The 20,985-nt window shown below is 36.4% G+C and overlaps 3 protein-coding genes across 4 annotated transcripts; 1 reads left to right on the forward strand and 2 right to left on the reverse strand.

The window, feature by feature from the left end:
• Positions 1 to 9: 9 nt before the first annotated feature.
• Positions 10 to 14,425, reverse strand: LOC145239465 (DNA polymerase delta catalytic subunit-like). The gene is made up of 21 exons (XM_080102787.1): positions 14,220 to 14,425; positions 11,715 to 11,995; positions 11,172 to 11,286; positions 10,501 to 10,669; positions 10,070 to 10,284; positions 9,355 to 9,524; positions 8,849 to 8,979; positions 8,125 to 8,239; positions 7,689 to 7,814; positions 7,030 to 7,206; positions 6,221 to 6,406; positions 5,726 to 5,859; positions 5,292 to 5,439; positions 4,454 to 4,687; positions 3,868 to 4,043; positions 3,331 to 3,460; positions 2,748 to 2,866; positions 2,061 to 2,200; positions 1,099 to 1,265; positions 413 to 510; positions 10 to 253 (listed from the first exon to the last, which is right to left on the reverse strand). Exons 1-21 carry the CDS (start codon positions 14,296 to 14,298, stop codon positions 157 to 159), a joined length of 3,207 nt encoding a protein of 1,068 aa, XP_079958913.1. The 5' UTR covers positions 14,299 to 14,425; the 3' UTR covers positions 10 to 156.
• Positions 14,426 to 14,743: 318 nt separating this feature from the next.
• On the forward strand, positions 14,744 to 16,464 carry LOC145239471 (translin-associated protein X-like). 2 transcript variants are annotated; one of them, XR_013862313.1, is made up of 3 exons: positions 14,744 to 15,659; positions 15,909 to 15,959; positions 16,273 to 16,464. XR_013862313.1 is itself a non-coding variant. In XM_080102795.1 (2 exons), exon 1 carries the CDS (start codon positions 14,831 to 14,833, stop codon positions 15,644 to 15,646), a length of 816 nt encoding a protein of 271 aa, XP_079958921.1. In that variant the 5' UTR covers positions 14,747 to 14,830; the 3' UTR covers positions 15,647 to 15,659; positions 16,273 to 16,464. The 2 variants fall into 2 exon arrangements, 1 of the variants encoding a protein (XP_079958921.1); XM_080102795.1 differs by lacking the exon at positions 15,909 to 15,959 and having other exon boundaries at positions 14,747 to 15,659.
• Positions 16,238 to 20,780, reverse strand: LOC145239467 (uncharacterized). Its single transcript, XM_080102790.1, has 8 exons — positions 20,583 to 20,780; positions 19,383 to 19,546; positions 19,028 to 19,186; positions 18,533 to 18,630; positions 17,995 to 18,257; positions 17,600 to 17,813; positions 16,743 to 17,005; positions 16,238 to 16,681 (listed from the first exon to the last, which is right to left on the reverse strand). The coding sequence occupies exons 1-8, from the start codon at positions 20,712 to 20,714 to the stop codon at positions 16,601 to 16,603; spliced, it is 1,374 nt and encodes a 457-aa protein (XP_079958916.1). The 5' UTR covers positions 20,715 to 20,780; the 3' UTR covers positions 16,238 to 16,600.
• Between the last annotated feature and the right edge of the window lie 205 nt (positions 20,781 to 20,985).

Genomic DNA, 20,985 nt, shown 5'->3' on the forward strand with positions numbered 1-20,985 from the left:
AATCAGTGATACTGTCTGTAACAAGGCCAATTTATTGACAAGTAATACAGTCAAAAACAACATCAACAAAGTTGCCACAAAATTGAATATATTCCTGCGGCATTGTTGTCGAAGCACGTGTGATTGATGCAAATAAATTCATCGAAAAGGGCGTGTTCACCAGACCGGAACTCCGAACCGGTTCATGACGCTGCTTTGGGCTCCTAAATCAATCTGAACTTTTTTCCTCATGTAGAATATCGGACAGTCGCGACTAAACAAAAAAAATATCTCTTTTTTCATAACCAAAAAATGCTATTTATCTGGCTTAAAACGAAGACATTTCATGTTTTAGTCAATCTATTACTTTAGTCCGTGCTTTGTGTGTGTTATACAACCTATCATCCGGCTTTTCCAAAATTAAACTTCTTACCTTGTACAAATGACATCTTCATGCAACGAGCCCTGGCATCTTTGGCATTGAGTCCACAAGCGAGAAAACTTTTCCTCCAGCGCTGAGAGCTTCGCGATCTGCAAAAATCAAATAGAAATTTTATTAACATGTCTACAAGTCTCGCAAAAATAACACAATGCCTATGTCACGGTGGACCCTTTATGTAACGCAAACAATTAACAGGATTGTACAGTAGTTTTTCGATCAAAATGAATCTCTTGAAAAAAAACAGCAAAAAGCTGACACTCATGTTATAAGCCGAAATATACGAAATGCGCACGGCAACACTACAACCACGTTTTTATTTTAGCAGATTTAACTATTGCATTGGAACACTATATACGGATCTGTTCATAAGTTTAATGGTGAAAATAACCGCCCAAATAGACGTAAAAAGCGACTTGCTTTATTTTTCAAACGTTTTGGCAAATGCTCATGCCATCATCAGTGATATTAAGGTCACATTAGTTACACCCGTTTATATATGCACTTGATTCTCTTTACGTCTGTTTGGGCCGTTATTTTCACCATCAAACCTATTGCATTAAGTTAGCACATTGGTTTCATTTTTTTCTATTTTATTACTGCAAAGGGTATCGAAAAACACTATACTTTGCGGCAGGCCTCAAAGTACAACAACAAATGGGCTAAAAAATCATACCCACCTCTTTCTGATAAATCTGCGACTCCCGCGGTTCACAATGTGAGCAAACAGCGCCATCGTGTGGCAGAAGAGCTTTGCACCCGATACAGGTGCTTCGTTTCTTCGCAAACGCCATTAGACCACCGATTTTCGACGCTACGACTTTCTTAACACGAGTGTGATCGCCCTCTGGAAAAGAAAACATCACCAACGTGTAAATATGTCACAATGTGTAATCATATTCAACTTTCAGCACTATAAAGACGATTCCGGTTTAACTGCACACTGAATTGCAAACCACTGATGAGTTTAAGAAAAAAATAAGTTAATTGCATTATCCAGTTATTTGCAAGAAAAGCATTATCCAGTTAAGAATCATCAGAAAATTTTTATTTACCAGCTGTTAGATATGGGTTGAGGCCTGCCAATATTCGATTCTAATACATGTCGACAGGAACGGATTAAAACTTATTTAATATTTCTGTCAGCAATTAGTGTTTTACCAACACACCCTTTTCAAACATGAATAGAGGATGCGAGTTGCAAAAAACGGCGATTAACTTTTGTTATACCATATTTACCGGTACCTATCAACAGAAATACTTGAACGCTATTTTATGACTGTGTATTTTGGCAAATTGTGTGTTTCAGAGATGGTGTATGTACAGCAACGTGACGGAATAAGTATGCGCTGTCCATACGGCAAACCAAGGCCCAACTTTGCACTCTGCTTGCGTAGTTAAAAATATGTATATTACCTAGCTAGTTGCCAGACTTAACCTAATGCCTAACAGCCCTAAAACGCCTTATTTAAGCCAGCTTATTTATGATATTTTATACAGACGTAATTTTTGTAGACTTTCATGTATGGACCTGTCAATCAAACTTTACACGGGCTTATCAACAACAACTATGGTTTGGGCCTGTCTTGGCTTGGAGAAAATCATGCAGCTATAACACAAATCTGTATAGTGGACTACGTACTTAGCAGCACCGATTGAGCTTTGGCTTCTCCAAGCACGGGTTCGAATATCCTCAGCAGTGGTTGACTCAACTGGTGCTTTAGGTAATGCTCAGTGTCAATTTGCAAGTTGTTTTCCAGTACGTAGATCGGATCTTCAGACCTTTAAAGCATAACCATTAAAGTTCTTCGACTTCAGCAAGTTTTAAGCCTTAGTTTCAAACAATAAAGTTTTCGACTTTTTAATTTAGGGATTCGCTAAAAATCCACCCTTAACTTTCACACAACCAAAAACTTCCTCCAAAACTCAAATTTGATGACAGAAATAAATAATTTTAATTCACACTGAACTAACAGACGTTTACAAATGTCATTTTGAAAGCCAATTCGTTCTGAAAGCACACACACCTCAGTACAATGGGAAAAAAAGATATTTCACAACAAACGTGGTTTCGATTTGGAAAGGTTACATTTGTTTAGTAACAATTTAAATCACACGGTTTAAAGTTTCCTTTTAAGCGGATTTTAATAAAACTTTGTCCTACGTTACGGCAAACCAATACATCGGTACATCACATACTCCTACAACTATACACGAATTCAGTTAATCGCATATTACGTTTAACTACATATGAGCTACAAGTCCCAAATAACCTGTGCTGTTAAGGAATATTATAGCACTTCAACTTTATGTTATTATGAGTTATTACTTGAGGTAGGCGGCTTGTCCTTTTGCACCACACACTATAACGAAAGGAACTCGGTCGCCAAGCTGTGGTGCACTCCCAGCATCACGTTTCTTCATGCGTTCCGCCAATTCCACATGTGCCTGTTAAATATACAAAAATGAAAAAAAGTTGGCCCTTTTTTGGAGATGTGTTTAATTGAAACGAAAAGGGAACAACATCGAAAGCATTTATGTGTGTCATGTTTTCTGTTGTTGCATGTTTAGCTGCTGAACTCGGAACATAAAAAACTTTATTCAAACAGAATTTATTCTTTTCTAAAAGTTTTCGTTTTTTTTTTCAGCCCTGAAACGTGGGTTCGAATCCCACCTCGGACTATTTCGCAGACACGCCTCAAAGTAAAGCTTAACGGCTTTAGGAATTTTAAAACGTGTGTACGCCGGCGCTATAAAGGGCGACCGAAGCATAAATGAGCTTGTAGCACCACTTTTTTCTTCACTAAATTATACCTAAGTACTAAGCATAAAAAATAAGGGCAACTGAGTCACCAGGTCAGAGTGGCTCAATCTACTCTATAAAACAGCTGCCAGTAAGGCAAATTGCCCACCTGTTTAGCGGCATATTCTTCTTTCGTTTTAGTGAGTTCTTTGGTGATAATCAGTTGTGAGATGTCGATTCTGTTGCACAAGAGATCAGAAATCACTTCTTTTGCGTGCGATATCGCCCCGTCGGGATCTCTGTAAAAAAAGTCAAAACGTGATCAATTTAAACCTCTGATGAGAATTACATACATAAAAGAAAACCTTTTACGGACTTTCGAATTCGCGGATTTGGGTTTGAAAACACTGTCAGAAGGAGAAAATAGCAAAGCAATGTTGACATGACTTATAACAATCTCTAAAAACTGAGCCACAACTGTTTATGTGGCAACGAATTTCAGACTCAACACTTTGGTTCGTTAATAACTTCACAATTTTGTTCTCACCAGATATTTTTTGACACTAGCAACATACGTTTAGTAAAACATTTGACTGCCTAGAAACAAACCTAAAACCAGTGCGTTGAAACAAATCAAAAAAGTCTTAATGACCCCCAAAAATGACCTAATGCGATCACAATGATAAAAATTAAAACAAGTTTGAACCTGTCAATGAGCAGCTTCTGTAGACATGTGTTGATGAGGTTCGCTGTTAGGGGGGCATTGTCTCTACGTACAGTTTCGATTCCTTTGCAATCCATTTTATCGTGGACATCAGCATTAGACGAGAAGTACAAACCAGCGTATCGCTTCTTGTTGATCAGAAGATAGGGAAAATATACCTGTGATTGTGAGTATATTGAATTGGAATGTTGGACACAATTCTGCAGTCAATGAGTATGAACAAGAACGCATTCCACATTTAGTTTGTTATGAGATGTCTTTTCCAAAACCAATGTGATCACGCACATTTAAATAGAAAGTTGAATCAGTCAACATTTTATTACTAATGATGACATGGGCATACGCTGAAACGTTGCACTTAAAGCTGGTCGGTTTGTCTGCCTATTTTGGCCATTTTATTCCCAACGTCTTTGTGTTTATCCCAATAGAATTCGAATACGCCAGCAAAATTATTCGTAACTTAAAAGGTTCGGGCTCCAATTTCAGGCCCGTTTATAACTCTGATACACAGACTTCTCTCTGATACACAGATTCTAAATTATTTTACAAACGCAACTAAAAAGTTCACCTTTTCGAATTCCAACTTGATCGGCTTGACAAACTTTTCCGACACAAACTTTGCCGCTTCCTGGCCGAGTTTCATGCTTTCGGCGACAGTTGGGACGCCAAACTTGACCATGACCGAATCGGTGTCACCGTATATGACCTTTGCATTATGCTCGTATCCTTTCTCGACCGTGTATTGGTCTTCTACGTGTTGTTTTGTCTGGTCGATCATAAGACGGCCAAATGCTGTAACACTCTACAAATGGAAGTACACGTAATGTATTACTGAAACACAAATCGTTGCTTTATTTAAAACACAATTCTAGCAATAGGTTTGAGGAGGAACAAACATTCTATGATGCGCATTGATTGTCGCGTGGCCACAGCGTGCACATCTTATGTGGCTCACAATGACCTCTAGTGTAGTCCGGGAGCTAAAATAAATTCAAGGAAACAATCGTTGAGCCCGATTCGTTTTTTACATATTTTTTGACAAAAAGACAAAATAATGAGTTTAGAATAAAAGCGAACAAAAATATAGCACTCAGCAATGAAAGTGACTTAAACGGGTTTAATTTAGAGGGATTGGTGGCTAATACCTAATTAGTTTTGGTATTTATTTCTAATGCTTAAAGCATGCACTATTTGTGAAAACAGCATCGTTTTTAAATTGCGCCCCTCATGTAACCAGCTACATAATTGTCAGGTCCTCGACTAAAAACAAACCAAGAAATTGCGACCCACTGCATCTGAAGGAAAGACCGCATCAGACATTATAAATTTGACTGCTATTCTCCACAAGCAAATGCCTTTGTAGCCAAATTTTGTGTTGTTAGTTACACCAGAGTCTTGTAGCTTACCCCTGATATTTCCAGACATGGTAACTTGCCAATCTGTGCTCCAGTGAACCCATATACTGAATTGCAACTCATTTTTAAGGCGAGTTGACGACCGTCCAGAACACTTCGCTTGAATGGATCCGTTTCAACTTTCATCATTGCTTTGGCGCTGCAAAGTAAAAAATGGCATCTATGCTGTTCTAGCTATTACTATCAAGTGAATTAATGCTGATTATGGTGTTTTGCATTAAAATATTTTACACAAAAAAGCATGGAAATATAGATAAAACACATAAATTGCTGAAGATCCAAGATAAAACCATTTTTTACACACATTCATTTTTTTAAACAATGTAAAACGGATGGGGACTTGAACCTTCTTTGTAAATCGTTAAAAGCCTTTTGGTCTACTGCAAAGATCGTTAGTAAACCGATCGGGCACATTAATGGCTTACCTTCTTCGAGCAGTGAGCAAGCTTTCCAGGATTTCGGGTAACAAGCCTTTCCTTACGCTCGATTTCACGAAATGATCACCAGAAGGTGTTTTGATGTAGTCAGTCGGGTCTAGTTTCTCTCGCTCTTTGCAGTTCTGGAAAAAATGAATGTTTTTGCAATCATTTTGTCAAGTATAGGTGCTTTTTCAGAGGTGTGTTCCCACTGTTTTATAAATAAAGTAATGGGCAGTTGGGCACATTAAAAAATATATAGTGCATATATACACTACATCAGTGGTTCTCAACCATATATTGATCGTGTACCACCTGACTACCCTTTATCACTGCATACCACCTTAACCCTGTTTGAATAGGTAGACTAATGGTTGGCCTATTTTTCTCGACCACGCTAGCATATTTCTAAAACCAGCAAGGTTAGCGATTCCAAAAGAACGTCCAAGACACATTCGTACCTCAAACTTAAAAAGTTATTAACTATGTAACTGCTTGTTGTACCTTCATCAACAATGTAGTGTAGCAGAGATTATGAGCTTGCATGATGGACGGGTAAAGTGACGAGAAATCGAGGGTCGCTATCGGCATGTTGTAGTAGCCCTTGATCGGTTCAATAACAGTAGCTCCAGTGAATTCATCATTGTTACTTGTGGGAATAACCGGCATCAGAAGGTCAGCTGTACTGGTCTGTTGCATATTGTTGTGTTTTTTAAGGATGAATATACCAGTTACAGAATTCAAGTAAGTGATAAACTTTAATAAGTGTAACGCACACCGTTGCTTTTCAGTCTAATTCAGACTATTATTATTTCAGTTGAGTTTAATTTGCTTGGTGAAAGAACACATAGCTACCTAAACTTATTGAACAATCACCAAGTCGGAAAAAGCTGCGCAACGTTAAAAGATTATGGAACGCAAAACAGTTTATGGCACAATTGGTGGATCATAAACAAACGCGCAGCAGCTACACCGTAAAATTGGTTAGGGTTTGGCCTGGGTGTCGGACCTGAAAGTTGGACCCACTTTATAATCTCCTACAAAACCTGGAAGTAAAATTTACTTTTCAAGCAAGGCATTTTTTAACAAATTGGTTGGTACATTTTTTCGAAAGTAGGTGCGGTATAAGGCGGATAGCTCAAAAACCAAACATATTTATATTGCCTGATAATATGTAGCATTCGGAGCGTTTATATGTACAAACGTTTTATAAACCTAAAAAACATCCTTTTTTAGTTAAAAACACCATAGATGCCTTGGTGATCACTAAGCCGATGTCTTTACCCCACTTCATAATGACAAAAAATACGAACCTTTCTGAGCAGCTGGGAGATGACCTTGATGCTCTGACCTCTAGTGAGAAGATAGGAGAGTGGAACTCCAGTTACTCGAGCCATCTCCATGTAATTGATGATAAACATGAGTTTGTCGAGCAACCGAATAGGCAGGAGTGCATCTTTCAGACAGTAGACCGCAAGTCTTCGACGTGACTGTTAATACACAATTTATAAGTTCAAGTGACCGTTGGTGATCTGACATCACATATTGATAACAGAGAACGCAAAACAATTCAACATTTTCCCTCTAACTGGAGAAAATAACCATAATAGGCCGCTCGATCAACTTAAACGCAACATTTGCATTTATTTGGTAATTTTCACAATTTTTTTTACGTAGCCCCAATTAATATAACCAACATTATCTGCGCCAAACAAACTAAGGGAGTAAGACAGTCATTACATTTGTAGAATATAAACTGTGTGTAGTATTTTATATAATCACGAGTCACCAGAGATTCAGTACAAGAGATGGAGACAACAGTCGGGTACAATAACAAACTGAAATTTGTAATAAGTCCAAAGTTATCCACCGTACCTTTGCTGAGAACTATTTGACTAGGCCAGGTTTAAAGGAAAATTAATGCAAAAAAATGGCACCAAGATTGAGTTAAATGTCTTTTGTTTTCACTCACCTGAGCATTTCCGTTTTGCAACTCAGTGATGATTGAGTGATGCACATCCTCCTTTTGCTCCCCCAGAAAATGAAAACTGACAGCGTTTAAGGTGTAAGAACGAAGTTTCTGCTCTCGAAGTAAAGCCTAAAAAGTCAATATGGTTTTGTATATTGATGCTGTGGCATACATTATACAAATCACAACACTGTCTAGAACAGGGACACTTCCAAAATACAGTACGAGATGTCAGTTTTGTCTGTATTTGCAAAAGTGCTGTATCTCTACTCTTAGCAATTAAGTACACCCTATTTTCTCATTTTGCACTAAAAAAATTTAAAAACAGAAAATAAAACATTTTTTGTACATTACCACACAACTTTTGGACAGAGCTTTTTTGTAAAATGTACTTGTGTCGATTTTTTAGCAGTAAACTGTTGCAAGCACAATTTCTTACCACCAACACATCGAACTGAACTCTCCCTTCCATGTTAATCTGCTTTAATTCCCGACTTCCCATTTGTTTCGACTGGAACTTTGCTTCCTTTATCTTAGTCACACTTGACTTAATTCTGCAAGCATTTCAAAAATTTTAACACAAAAACATAACCCGTAAGGTTGTAAATAATAAACATTTGAGCATTATGCATTTTCTTAAAAGGTAAGATAAAAGTGGAAACTAGATTGTGGTAAACAGCGATTCACTGAGCAAATAATTCAATGCTTCTGGGGGGCAAAACCCTGACGTAACAGACACATCTTTATAACATTTTAAAATACACCAGACAAATGAAACCTTCAACCAAACTTACATGAGTGCGGCTGTTTATAAAGTATTGACTTTATAGGCTAGTGTGGCACATTATGGCGTTTTGTTTTTTGGGAGCGACAGGCTGAAAAATCCGGCGTCACAAAATAAAAATTTACCAATTACTAAATGTTATTTGTTAAAATGTCTACAGTACACGATGTATTCTATATATACAGCACTTTGACAGTAATGTTCATGATTAAACTACTTTTCAAGTCAGTGTATAGTGTTCCTAACTAAATTTACTCCTTTTTACAATAGTTATTTTGATGTAATTAAATGGTGCTGAAAATTGCTAAAATGTTACAAATAAATGCCATTTCGATGCACCCATCATATATAACTATGCTTGTGTTGGTTAATTTCTTACCGGCCCAGGTATGGAAATCCATTTACTTTAAGGTGACTTGCTCTGTTTATGAGATATGGCAAATCAAAGTTTTGTATGTTATATCCTGTAACCACATCAGGGTCTACAGCAGTAAGAAAATCACAGAAAGCCTAAAATCAAATAAAATGTGTTGTTTAATATTAGCAATTGGTGTTAACTTTGCTTGTTTTGGGTTAGACCTGGTTAGTTTTGACTTTGAAATAAAAATGTAGCTTTGTAACCTATAGTGAATATTGACAAAAACCTCTATCTTTCTTAACCAAACAGGTCTTTTAAAAACAGTATATATTAGTCATTAGATATTCGCCAAAATGGTTTTTAGTTAAACATATATAGCACAGGTGCCAATACAAATATTTTCATTTTAAACAGTATTTGCACAACCACATAAAATTGAATGTGAAACCATGTGCAGCCAAACCGTGGCTGTGTACACCTGCTCTGCAATAACGGATTTGCGCTATTTTAAATTTTTATTGTTTTACCTGCAACAAATCCCCCTCATTTTTGAATGAGAAGACTTGAGACCCAACAATCGTTGAACAACTGTTCAGTGTAAATATTACGCGGATAAACGGTTCACCTTTGCTCCCCTGACATTTCACCATTGAGGCAATTTGAATTACAGGGTCAATCTCGGGCACTGGAAATATGCCTGAAAAAAAAACACACTTTGTATCAATGACCGTTTACACTTATACTTGTTTTAAAATGATTCTCTTTCTGGTATGTACAGGCTATATGTATATATATCTATATATAAGTTCAAAAAACAAAAAAAAAGTTTTATTGCTGGTCAAAAAATACCTAAAGCAAATTAAGTTGGCGTGTGAAATCCAGAACTTAACATTCATTAATTTTTATTCTTTTAACTTAACTGATTTCTGTCAGATTTAAAAAAAATGTTTTAATTATAGTAGCAACTAAACCGTATTGACCAACATGCTATAAAAGGGCGTATTATATATATTTGAACTTTTTTTACATTAAAAATTGTTGTTGATTTAATAGACTTGGTGTTGACAGATTTGAAATCACACAAAAAAAAATTGTTTACAATTTGAATTTTTAGACATTGACATTGTTCTTTTCAGAAAAAAAATCACAGCATTACCAGTATGTGCACAAGCAAGAGTATTAATTTTGAAAACATGAAAAATTATGAATCAAAAGTCTTCAAGCAACAATTATAACACTAACCTTTTCTTCCAGCACACTCAATGTCAAAACTCATTATCCTGAGAGGTGCAATTTTTTGCCAGTCGCCATCTGGAGAATGACTCATGAATTCATTCCAAACTAAATCAACTTCAATTTGAGAAGTTGAAGTTTTGTCTTTGTCCTGTCTCACTTTATATTTGCCAGGATTCAATTCAATCCAGTTGCAACCCACGACACCAGTATCAGTCATAAATCTGAATGACAATCAAGGATTAGATAGGTTTGTTTCCTTAGTTCCGGCCATATTAGCAAATGCAACATGTTTTTTTTTCTTCTTGCCATTTATTGCAATAAAATCAGTTGAGAAAATATGTTTTATTGAAATTGCATTTTCATTGAAATGCATATTAAAAAGATTCAAAGGAAATATTACTATTTGCAAGCTTTCTTCAAAATGGCATAGTTCTTACCTAATTTCAAAGTCAATGAAGCTTTCGAAAGCACTATAACTATGTTCAGGATATGTCGGTGTTCGAAATCCAGTCTCCAGCATTCTCTTTGTTGTGGCAACCAGTCTTGGTACAGCTACAGTTATTTTGAGGAAAGTGGACAAACCCAAACTGCTGTAGCCATACATGTCTGCAAAAAGTGTCACATTGTTGAGCAATCTGTTATGATCCAGTATATTATGTTAAAACCGTACAAAAAATACTTTAGTGTTCAATTTTATAAAAAAAAATTCTAAAAATATTAATCTTACAATTTTTCTTAAATTTCTGAATTTTTTTTGTTACACTGGTTATAAGTTTAGTTCAGTGGTTCCCAAACTATGCGAGATGCCATTAGGTGTGCCGCAAAAAATATTGAAATTAAAGTCAATCAAGTAGAGTAGTAGTATCAGGTGCTTAGACCACTAGGCCAACATGCTCCACGTCTCTGAGATGTTCAACTAGGCTATTTAACAATGAGAGTGACCTGTATAGCGGCTTTATGACCTCATAGTTAGTGCCTTTGTCAGCTAATTTGCTGTGCCATTTTAAACTCAAATGTTCGAAGTGCGCCAATTAATTTTTGTTTTTTTCTAAAATGCGCCTTAAAAGAAAAAAGTTTGGTAACCACTGGTTTAGTTAATCATTCTAACTTTGCTTTTGGCAGCATTCGACTTTAAATACAGCTTTCGTAACCTCCTTGTTTCCCCTCATTTCTTTCAGCACAAGATCATTTAGGCAAGCTCTAAACTCTTCACAATGTTTTTCCTACAATGCAAAACACAATGTTACAACACCATTGCACAAACTTGTAAGCAAGGGGAAGATTCATAATTTGACATAAATTTATTGTGGATCCAGTTCCTCAGTGGTTCATGCCCAGCCATGACACAAAATAGGTTTTGGGATACATGGCTTTTGTGTATCTACTCCTGGAGTGCTGTAATGCGGCTACACTAGCCTTTACAATTAATATATTATCACCAGCTAAACTAATCCTTATTATTTGAAGGCTGACTAATGACAAATTATTTCTATAAAGGACATTCTTTGATCATTTATGATTACAAATACTCTGGGCCAGTTACACAGGTACACTGAAAAAGTTTTATTTAAGCAGATGTAGAAGCAGTGTATGTCAAGATTACATATCAATTAAACAAAACAGCAGTATTTCTACTGACAAAAGTTCCCACCTGAAACCCATTCATTGCCTTTACAAAGAAATATGGCAAAAATCCATGCACATGGCACAGAACACTATGGCCCTCCATAGTCAGGCCAAACATTCTAAGAACTGGTGCTGTTCCTCCCTGGATTGGTGGCATTTCTGGAATTTGTTGTTCACTGAGATAGTGATCAACATCTAATTGTTGGAAAACAATTGACTGGTTTGAAGGTTCCATGTCTTCGACTTTTGGCCGTTTCCATTGCTGCAAATCCTCCGAAGAAAGAGAACTGACCAAAGTAATATTATCTAGAAGAAAAAATAAACACTTTCCTTCGAAAAATACACTGCACTAAAATAAATGCTGAAAGTAGCTGCAAAATATTAGAGGATAAATGGAAAATAAAAGTAAAGGGCTAAGGGCACAATTAGTAGATAACACTGGGCAACAAAAAAATATTTTTTACTGGTGTCTGTAATGTTTTAACTGATTTTGACTAATTCTAGTGCCCTGATTTCAAAAATGCAATTGGTTTATCTGTATCACGTCTAGTTTTCCTGTTATGGTACATCCATGTTTGAAAAACAATCTATAAATTATGTAGGCTATACACTATAGTGAAACTGGTTTTGAGTATTTTATTTGGAATTAACGTTGCTGCAAGAACATAATTTCGAATTTAATTTTAAATGTAACAGGTGGACGCTCCTGACAAACAAAATTCAACACACAAAAAACAAAAAAATGTTTAAAATTTGTAAGTTATCAGGTATAGGTCTACACATGTACTTTGGTAACTTTCGGAACTGACTGGCAGCAATATCGTCCCGTTTAATTGACCAACAGCAGTTAGCCAGAACCACATTATTCCCTCTTCCCTGACACGTTTCGTTTTACTGATATCCTGTTGGAACCTTTCAGCTTAATTTTCATCATTTATATCCCCTACGTTTTAAGGGAAGTGTAGCTTTATACTCATTTTCGTACCGAATTTTTCAGACCGCTTAATAACTTAGTTATGTACTCTTTCTAATAATTTCAGTCCCTCTCTACTGTTTTTGTTCTTTCTTTGCAGTATTCCAGTCAACATTAGGTAAGTGGAGCCCATTGCTTGTCCTAAACCCCTAAAGCCACATCGAAGTGTGCAAGATGTGCACATTTGATACAGATCTTTTTTTTTCTTTTTAGTTGTGTTGTATGGGTATTCACCAGTAATGTAGCATAAAACATCTTGGTAATTCATGCAACACCTTATATATGACCTAGCCACTATTAATTTTAGTTTTACCACCTTGCTTTACTAAAATCACTCCATAAAACATGTATAGTTTAAAGTTACCGCTAGCCTGCACCAACCATTTTTAGACAGAGCATAAGCATAGAACGCATATTCATGCTATGAAACTGACTGGACTGTAGGAAATTAATGTGTATAATGTAACAAAACTTTAACAAACACATAAAAGCATGATTTTCAAGTCATTGAATCAATATGGTCATAAATTTTGATTTTGTAAATAACTTAAAAAGTTGATCTGATTGAAGAAAACCGTAATGATTTTTGAAATCAGCACCCCAAAATTAGTCAATATCAGTTTTAACATTAAAGACACCAAAAATTGTGTTGGCCAGTGTAATGATTGGATGCATTGTAGTTACGTGTTAGAAGCATCTAAAATATAAAGTATTGCTTAGATTGCTTGGTGCATTATTATCACTGCTAGTATTGCTTAGATTGCTTGGTGCATTATTATCACTGCTTGGCTCAATGTTATAACACATGCACATGGCGCACCTTAATATCGTTTGGTGCACATTTACATCGCTTGGTGCACTTTAATTTTGTTTGGTGCACATTTACATCACTTGGCGCACTTTAATTTTGTTTGATGCACATTTACATCGCTTGGTGCACCTTACCATCGCTTGGTTCACATTTACATAGTTTGGTGCACTTTAATTTTGTTTGGTGCACATTTACATCGCTTGGCACACTTTAATTTTGTTTGGTGCACATTTACATCGCTTGGCACACTTTAATTTTGTTTGGTGCACATTTACATCGCTTGGCACACTTTAATTTTGTTTGATGCACATTTACATCGCTTGGTTCACATTTACATAGTTTGGTGCACTTTAATTTTGTTTGGTGGACATTTACATTGCTTGGTTTACATCGCTTGGTGACATTTACACTGCTTGGTTTACATCGCTTGGTGCACATTTACATCACTTGGTTCACTTTTATATTGCTTGGTGCACCTTAATACAGCTTGGTGCACCTTAATACAGCTTGGTGCACCTCTTGGTGCACCTTAATACAGCTTATATCTCTTGGTGTGCTATAAGTGATATTAAGGTGCACTAAGCGATCCCAGCAATCCTGTATATGTTAGAAGCACCATTAAAAGAAGTAGTGGGCATTCTTTGATTAAACATGATTTTCGAAGGAAATAGGAGAAAAATGTTTCATGCAGATAATAATTTTAATCTTCTTGGAACAAAACACTTCTGTTTGGATTCTCAGTTTACCTTTTCTGGCTTCAATTGAGGTGCACATCTTTTTGCTAGGTTCATCTGAATTCGACGTCTTCTTTTTTCGTTTCTCCATCTTTTTGACAAGTATTTCAACACAGAGCACACCAACAGAAACAACACAGAAGTCAGTAGTTATTTTATTACGTGCGAAAGTCTGAGGGAAAAAAGGTAACTTAAAGATTTCCCGCCAAACTTTTCACCCAAGAGTCGGTGCTTTCCCCAAATCACGATAGTTCTTAAAATTGCGGAAACTGTACAAACCAAATATTTGGTGTATTTTATTATATTTTACGCTGGGTGAAGCAAACTTTTAATTTCTCGTTTGTGAATACAACAGATTTTTAAAATATTACTATAGTTTATGAGCTATTTATTTATAACACTGAACAGTGATCAGTGATGCATAATAACTTCCCGCGTGTTTTGGAAAATGTTTTGATATTTTGTGGCACTTTTTATGTTGTAGTTGTAGCATTAGTATTGTAGCAATCAAACACAAGATTTTGCCAGTTCAGCATTATATTGTTTGCTTATGGGTTAAATAAATAAAAATAGGAAATTTCAGTTTTTGCTTAATTTTGTATGCTACTTTATTTTTAAGAAAAATGGCTCAAGATTCGGATTTACAAGACGTCTCTGCCAATGATGTCAATGAACTTTTTGGTGCGTTTCGCAAAGAACTTGATGCTAGATATGACCTCCATGAAAAGGTTGTAAAAATTAGCAGGGATGTTACAATCGAAAGTAAACGATTGATATTTTTACTGCATCGAATTGATTTCACAGCGGAAAAGCTTGAAAATTCTTTGCAGCAAGCAAAAGAAAAACACCTATTCATTTTAGAAAAACTGAAAAAAGTTGCTGTCTTGTTGAAAGATGTGGACACATTTCAGTTTGTTCGAGCTTTCTCTGCGGGTTTACAAGAATTTATCGAAGCAACTGCATTTATGTTCTTTATTGAGAAGTGCAATGAGGTAAACTGTGAAAATATCTGCTCGATCATTTTGTCAATGCATCAAGTTACTGATTTTTTGTCATTTTCTGATGAGACTGACAGTAGTAAAACAGTTCGTCTTGAATTTCCTGTTGAGGAATATCTTCTTGGAATTGCTGATGTCACAGGGGAAATGATGAGACTCTGCATTAATTCCTCTGCCTCTTCATTAGGACAAAAGGACTTGTCCAAAAGTTTGTCATTTAAACTCACTGCTTATGTGCAGGCATTGCACAACGCATTTTCAATTTTTGTCCATATTGTGGATGTGTCTCAAGGGCTACGGAAACATTTTGACGAAAAGTTACGGACCATGACAGCAAATGTCAAGAAATGTGAAGATGTCTGCTATACATTAAGACTACGTGGTCATGAAATGCCGCATGATATACTGAAAGCAACCTTGATGGAAGCAACTGAGAAATAAACAAAACTTACAGGTAACAGCACTTTTGACTAATTAAGATAAATTTCACTTACTTGATGTGTTACATAAGCACACAGGGTAAAGGTACTGATATATAAATGAGCTTGTAAAATAGAGTCATTTGTATTCAAACATTCTTAAATGGGCCTTTAACATTATTCTAGAATACACGTTCAACAACATTAAAATGCTAGAATATAATCATTTTTATATTAATTAATTACCCATAATACTTAACTCTGTTCCTTACTGTTTTTAATAGTCTAATGTAAGGGTGCGGCTGCTGCATCTTTAAATATGATGTCCTGTTTATGTAAGTATTCTTACATTGGTGTATTTTCAACTGCGAAGTTTTTGCAGCTGTTTCTGTACTATTATGTACCATTTTTATGCTTTGTCCCAAAATTAATACAATACATTAATATATCTTCATGCTAGGCCTGCAATAGATATCCTATCCTTTATAGAGCATGATAATGTCATGACACTTATAGTTGGTTTGCACTTATTTTTGTGTCAACAAACAGAAAATTCTGAACAAGCATGATTGGTTTCTTTAAGTTTAACTTTGACACAAGATACAAAAACTAGTTCACTTTTTGTAGTATTGTATTTTTTATTTTAAGATTTTTCTTCAAGGGGAAAAGTTCTTGAACAAAATGAAATGATTGCTTTGCTCAAGTCAGCCAAGTTTGTGGTTGTTAGATATGGAGTATTTTAAGTTCAAACATCATGTCGTGATATATATAGTAAAAATGAACTGTGTATAGCTGTACCACCTTGTTGAATGGCGAATAAAAATAAAACAAGTTTGTTTATCCATGTTGAATCCCAACACAAAACATTGTTCTGGCATATCACCCCATCTTGTCTCCTTCGCTAAGGCAACCTTAGCAGTCGTTGAGTCTGATATGAAAACTAAACTGAAATCAGCAACTCCATGAAACCAAATCGTTAAATACAAATCGCTCCAGCTGCACTTGTATCCAACTTCAACCCTCTGGTTTGAATGCATGGGACGGCGTTTGAGCAGCTCTGTTATGTTGAGGGTTAAAATGTTCAGATTTGCAAAACCGACTATTGCACTTTGTCATACCCGGACAATACTTCGGTTTTCACTTGTCGTGATAGGTGTTCGGAAGGTGGATTTCCAGTAGGCCTTTCGAAATTTGGTGGAATATAAACATTGCAGAATGGGAATCAGTATGCACGCACAGCATATCAGAACTGTACCAATAAATCGTAGGCTATTAGGATTGTTTTCCTCCAATGTGCGGTATGACCCTGTGTCCGTTGCTCCCTTTAACCCGAGCACATGAACGGGAAGCCATTGCAGAACGAAGGTTACGATTTGTAAACCTGTGCAAATAAAGTTTTTTGCCAAATCTTCATACTATATAGTATTTTGCATTGAACGTTGGAAACCAAATATTTTCTTTTACTTTTTTTACATATATGTAGCGATTTACCTAATTGTGACAACAAACATTCAGCCGGTTCGCATCGGTTCTGTACAACCGTCTCACGAAATTTTATGAGATTAGCGAACCGGTTAGTATTACTGGTTACTGTCAATAAAAAAATATGACTTTTGTGATACAAACGGCTGACAAAAAACTTGAATCTTACCATTGCCTAGAGGTGCCAAAATTTGGGCCTAAACGGCACCCAGTCTGCAGAACATGGCAGTTCCCGACGAGATCTCGTGCGTGCAGGACCTACATGTCCCGCGTGCGCGCGTGCACGACCCGTAAGTTCGCGTGCAAGACCAATTTCAGCAGGCGCAAAGCAAGTAAAAGAGGTCAATACAATTAAATGCCTTTGGTGCAAAATTTGCGCGTGCAAACCCCAAAACTTGGCGTGCAAAAATTTTTTTTCAAAAAAAACTCGCGCGTGCAGCTGCCACACTCTGCTGACTGGAACGGCACTAAACCGTTGCAAAAAAGTACCAACCTAGATTTTTGACAGCTTTCATTCGAATCCTCCACAGCCACGTTGGTCTGTTTGCACTTTTTGGTGAAGGCGGATGCCGTTTTTGAGTTATTTTTCGAACCGATTCGACGTCAACGGTTTGCTCGTAGGTTGCATACGGAAACAAAGCAAGAAAGCATTTGTTGTTCACGCTTCGATTCATGCTGTTGACTTTTTGTGACACTCGATGTCGTCCCTGAGTATACAAGGCCAACATCATATTTCACACGTGCAATTAAAACATTTCAGAGTTACGTGAGTTTTGAAATTACTTTTTGAAACATGATTGTTGCAACAGTGGTCTTCACGTTTTTTTTTATGTGCGTGGCTACGTCAAGACCAACCAAACGGTTCTACTTTCCAAATATATTGCTCACTTTTGCACTCCGCGTTGATGAAATGTTGTCATTGTTTTGTTGGTCGTATTGTCTCGAAAAATTTTTTGACGCCTGTTTGGTTCGGTGCGACGAAGTCCTTGTTGGCTCGCCAGGGACTTTCATGCGCAGACGACGCACAATGCCCAAGAACATTGCCACATTTATGGCCAGGGGAACAAAAAACAGAAAGCTAAACCGCAGTAGGAAGAAGTGTTTGTGATATTCACAGAATATCCAACTTTTTGGGCCGTTCAACATTAGTCCTGCAAACAAAACTTTATAAGTTATAATTAATAAAATGTTTTCTGTAAAAATAAAAACTTTTTGCCATAAAACAAAGAGCTCAATGGCGTCTGTTTAATTAACATGCGACTTGCTTTTTGCAGTTAAAATTTAATACGTCAAAGCTAAATGAAACAAACAAAGCTCATACACAAGATGACATCTTTAACCGTTGGTATTTTGAACGGCGTGTTTTTAATGCCCAATTATTTTTGGTCTTGTACCCCTGGCGTTTTGAACCAAATAATCGACCTACCTGTCAAGTTGTTGGCAGAGACGCTGACGTCAGTTGTCAAATTTGTAAGGTTATGAAACGTTGCCGTTGACGCATTATTCTGTACAGTTACAAGGCTTCTGTAACGAAAACATATTTAGTGTAGCTGTTTGTCAAGTTTATTTTTATTGCAAAAAACTACATGGAACTGCTGTCTCAATTTTCTTTACCAAAATACGTTTGTGAAAAGCATTCGCAAAGAAAACACTAGAATGAAAGCAAACTGTTAATTTATTGTATATTTTAGGTGGTATGACGTACATTAGAGTCACATAAGAAATAAAGCCACATTTCTTGCAAAGTAAATATTGGAACATGTTGCTTACAAGACCTCTGCCTTGTCTTTACGTGTCTTTGTTTCAAAAAAGCACTTTTGGTAAGCTTAACACATGTCCTAAATTTTGTTAGGATATCACTTATTCCATGTTCAATTGAATAGGTGCATACTTTAATCCCAATTATACCTATAGGACTCACCCGTCAATCTCGTTCGAAAGTGGGAATATATGTTGTTGGCACATTGCAGCTAATGCAGAAGCGGGAATTGATACAACCCAACTTAATAAGATGTTGCATTTGGTTGTCTGCTTGTTGGATTTCGTCCTAGATTTTAGTGGGCGACAGAGTCCGTAATACCTAAACACATTTGCCGATTGAAACACATAGGAGTAAGCAAACAATTGGTACATTAAGAAATAAGCCCCATTTTAAATTAGATAAGAAGATTAAAAACCAACAGGGCAACCGAAATGCAATTTTCCATGTAATATACAAACTTTTACAGCGCCTGTGATTTTCATGTAAGCCACAGCCACAGGTGCCATATACTGACCTTTCATAGCCCTGAATGAGCATGTTGCACGCCACTCCGCACATAAGAATGTTTTCGCAAAATGATGAAATTAGCGAACTGATTGAAAGGTGAAGTTTGGTTAAGGACAGAACTTGGGCGCTCACCATCATACCCAGAGTGAGAAAGACATAAACCGATATATTCTGTTGAAGAAAAATGTCACATACTCATTGTAAATTATTACTGGACGCAGTGAAAGCGAAAAGTAAGAGTTGGCTTATTGTTACAAAATATTATGGGTTGTACTTGTATGGTGTAAATCAGTGGTTCTAAAACTGGGGTCCGTGGTCCGGTCCGTCAGACAATTTTGGGGAGACCGCGAAAAGGTTGAAGTACTTCTATAATCTTATTTGGCGTCAGTTTGTGACATTAAATAAGTTTAAATCAAATTAGAATTGAGAATCAACTGTCTTCATTGCTAAACAATTAGCCTTTTACTGCATGACAATTAACAAAAATACAATTGTTCGCGCACAATCGTAATGTTTTTTTTGTCTTGTCTGTGATGTCACATGCTGTGTTTGGATCATTATTTTGCGCAATTTTGCATAATAAGCTAAAATTCTGCGAATCAACTTTCGTTTTTCTGAAATAAACAATCAGGCTTAAGGACCGCGAGCCCTCAAAATAATGGCAAAGGGACCGCTTGAATAAACAACGAAAAAGTTTGAGAAACACAGGTGTAAACGAAGTTCTACGGGAAGCATTCTCAACTATTTTTCCTTCACAGTTTTATATCACACAGCATTTTTTGTGAGCATGTTTTTGGGATTTTTGTTTTTTGAGATTTTTGTCTTAACTATAGTTTCTGTCTATATACAAGATAATATTACTTAGATCAGTGGTTCTCAACTCGTTTCGGGCCATGGACCACCGGCCCAGTAAAAATAATGCCGTGGCGTGGACCATTCTTTTTGGAGCAAGATTGAAGTACTTATACGAAACAACCATTTGGACTTGAAACATAATTCTTTAAAACCGATTTTCAAGAAGTTAGATACAATTATTAACAGCTAACATTTTAAAGCTATATATTATATGCAATCATCTTTCGTTTATCCAACGAACTTTCGTTCGTTTGGTCCATGGACCACCAGTTGAGAACCACTGACTTAGATGGTTAACATTTAATCGTTACTACCACTGTTTTCATTTCGTTGATAATTAAATGCATCTTACCAGTTGGTATAAGGTGGCTTTAGCTCTGAAAAGTTTTTGTCCAACAAGAACACGGATTGAAATACAATTCGTCAAACAACCAAATAAGCAACAAACGAGCAAAATTGTCGAGCAAAGTTGAGAGTCGTCCATGTTAGTCCGTGGCTTCACAGTAAGCGTCAATTCACTTTTCCAAACTCAAACCATAAAGTTAATATATTCTCCTGGCAAAGCAAAAACATGCAATACTGAAATTTGTCAGTCTTTACCTGTGTTTTGTTTCAGTGATTTTAGGCTTAGAATCTAACACTGACACCTTCCTAATGCACATATACGATCCAAGGTATTTTGTAGAAGTCTGACATTCCGTGTCTGCTAGTTTTCCAGAACAAGAGCAAAAACCGTGTCACGATTTTCGCCTTTA

This window comes from Phallusia mammillata, chromosome 7 (genome assembly GCF_965637545.1).
Source record: "Phallusia mammillata chromosome 7, kaPhaMamm4.hap1.1, whole genome shotgun sequence".
Lineage (NCBI taxonomy): Eukaryota > Metazoa > Chordata > Ascidiacea > Phlebobranchia > Ascidiidae > Phallusia > Phallusia mammillata.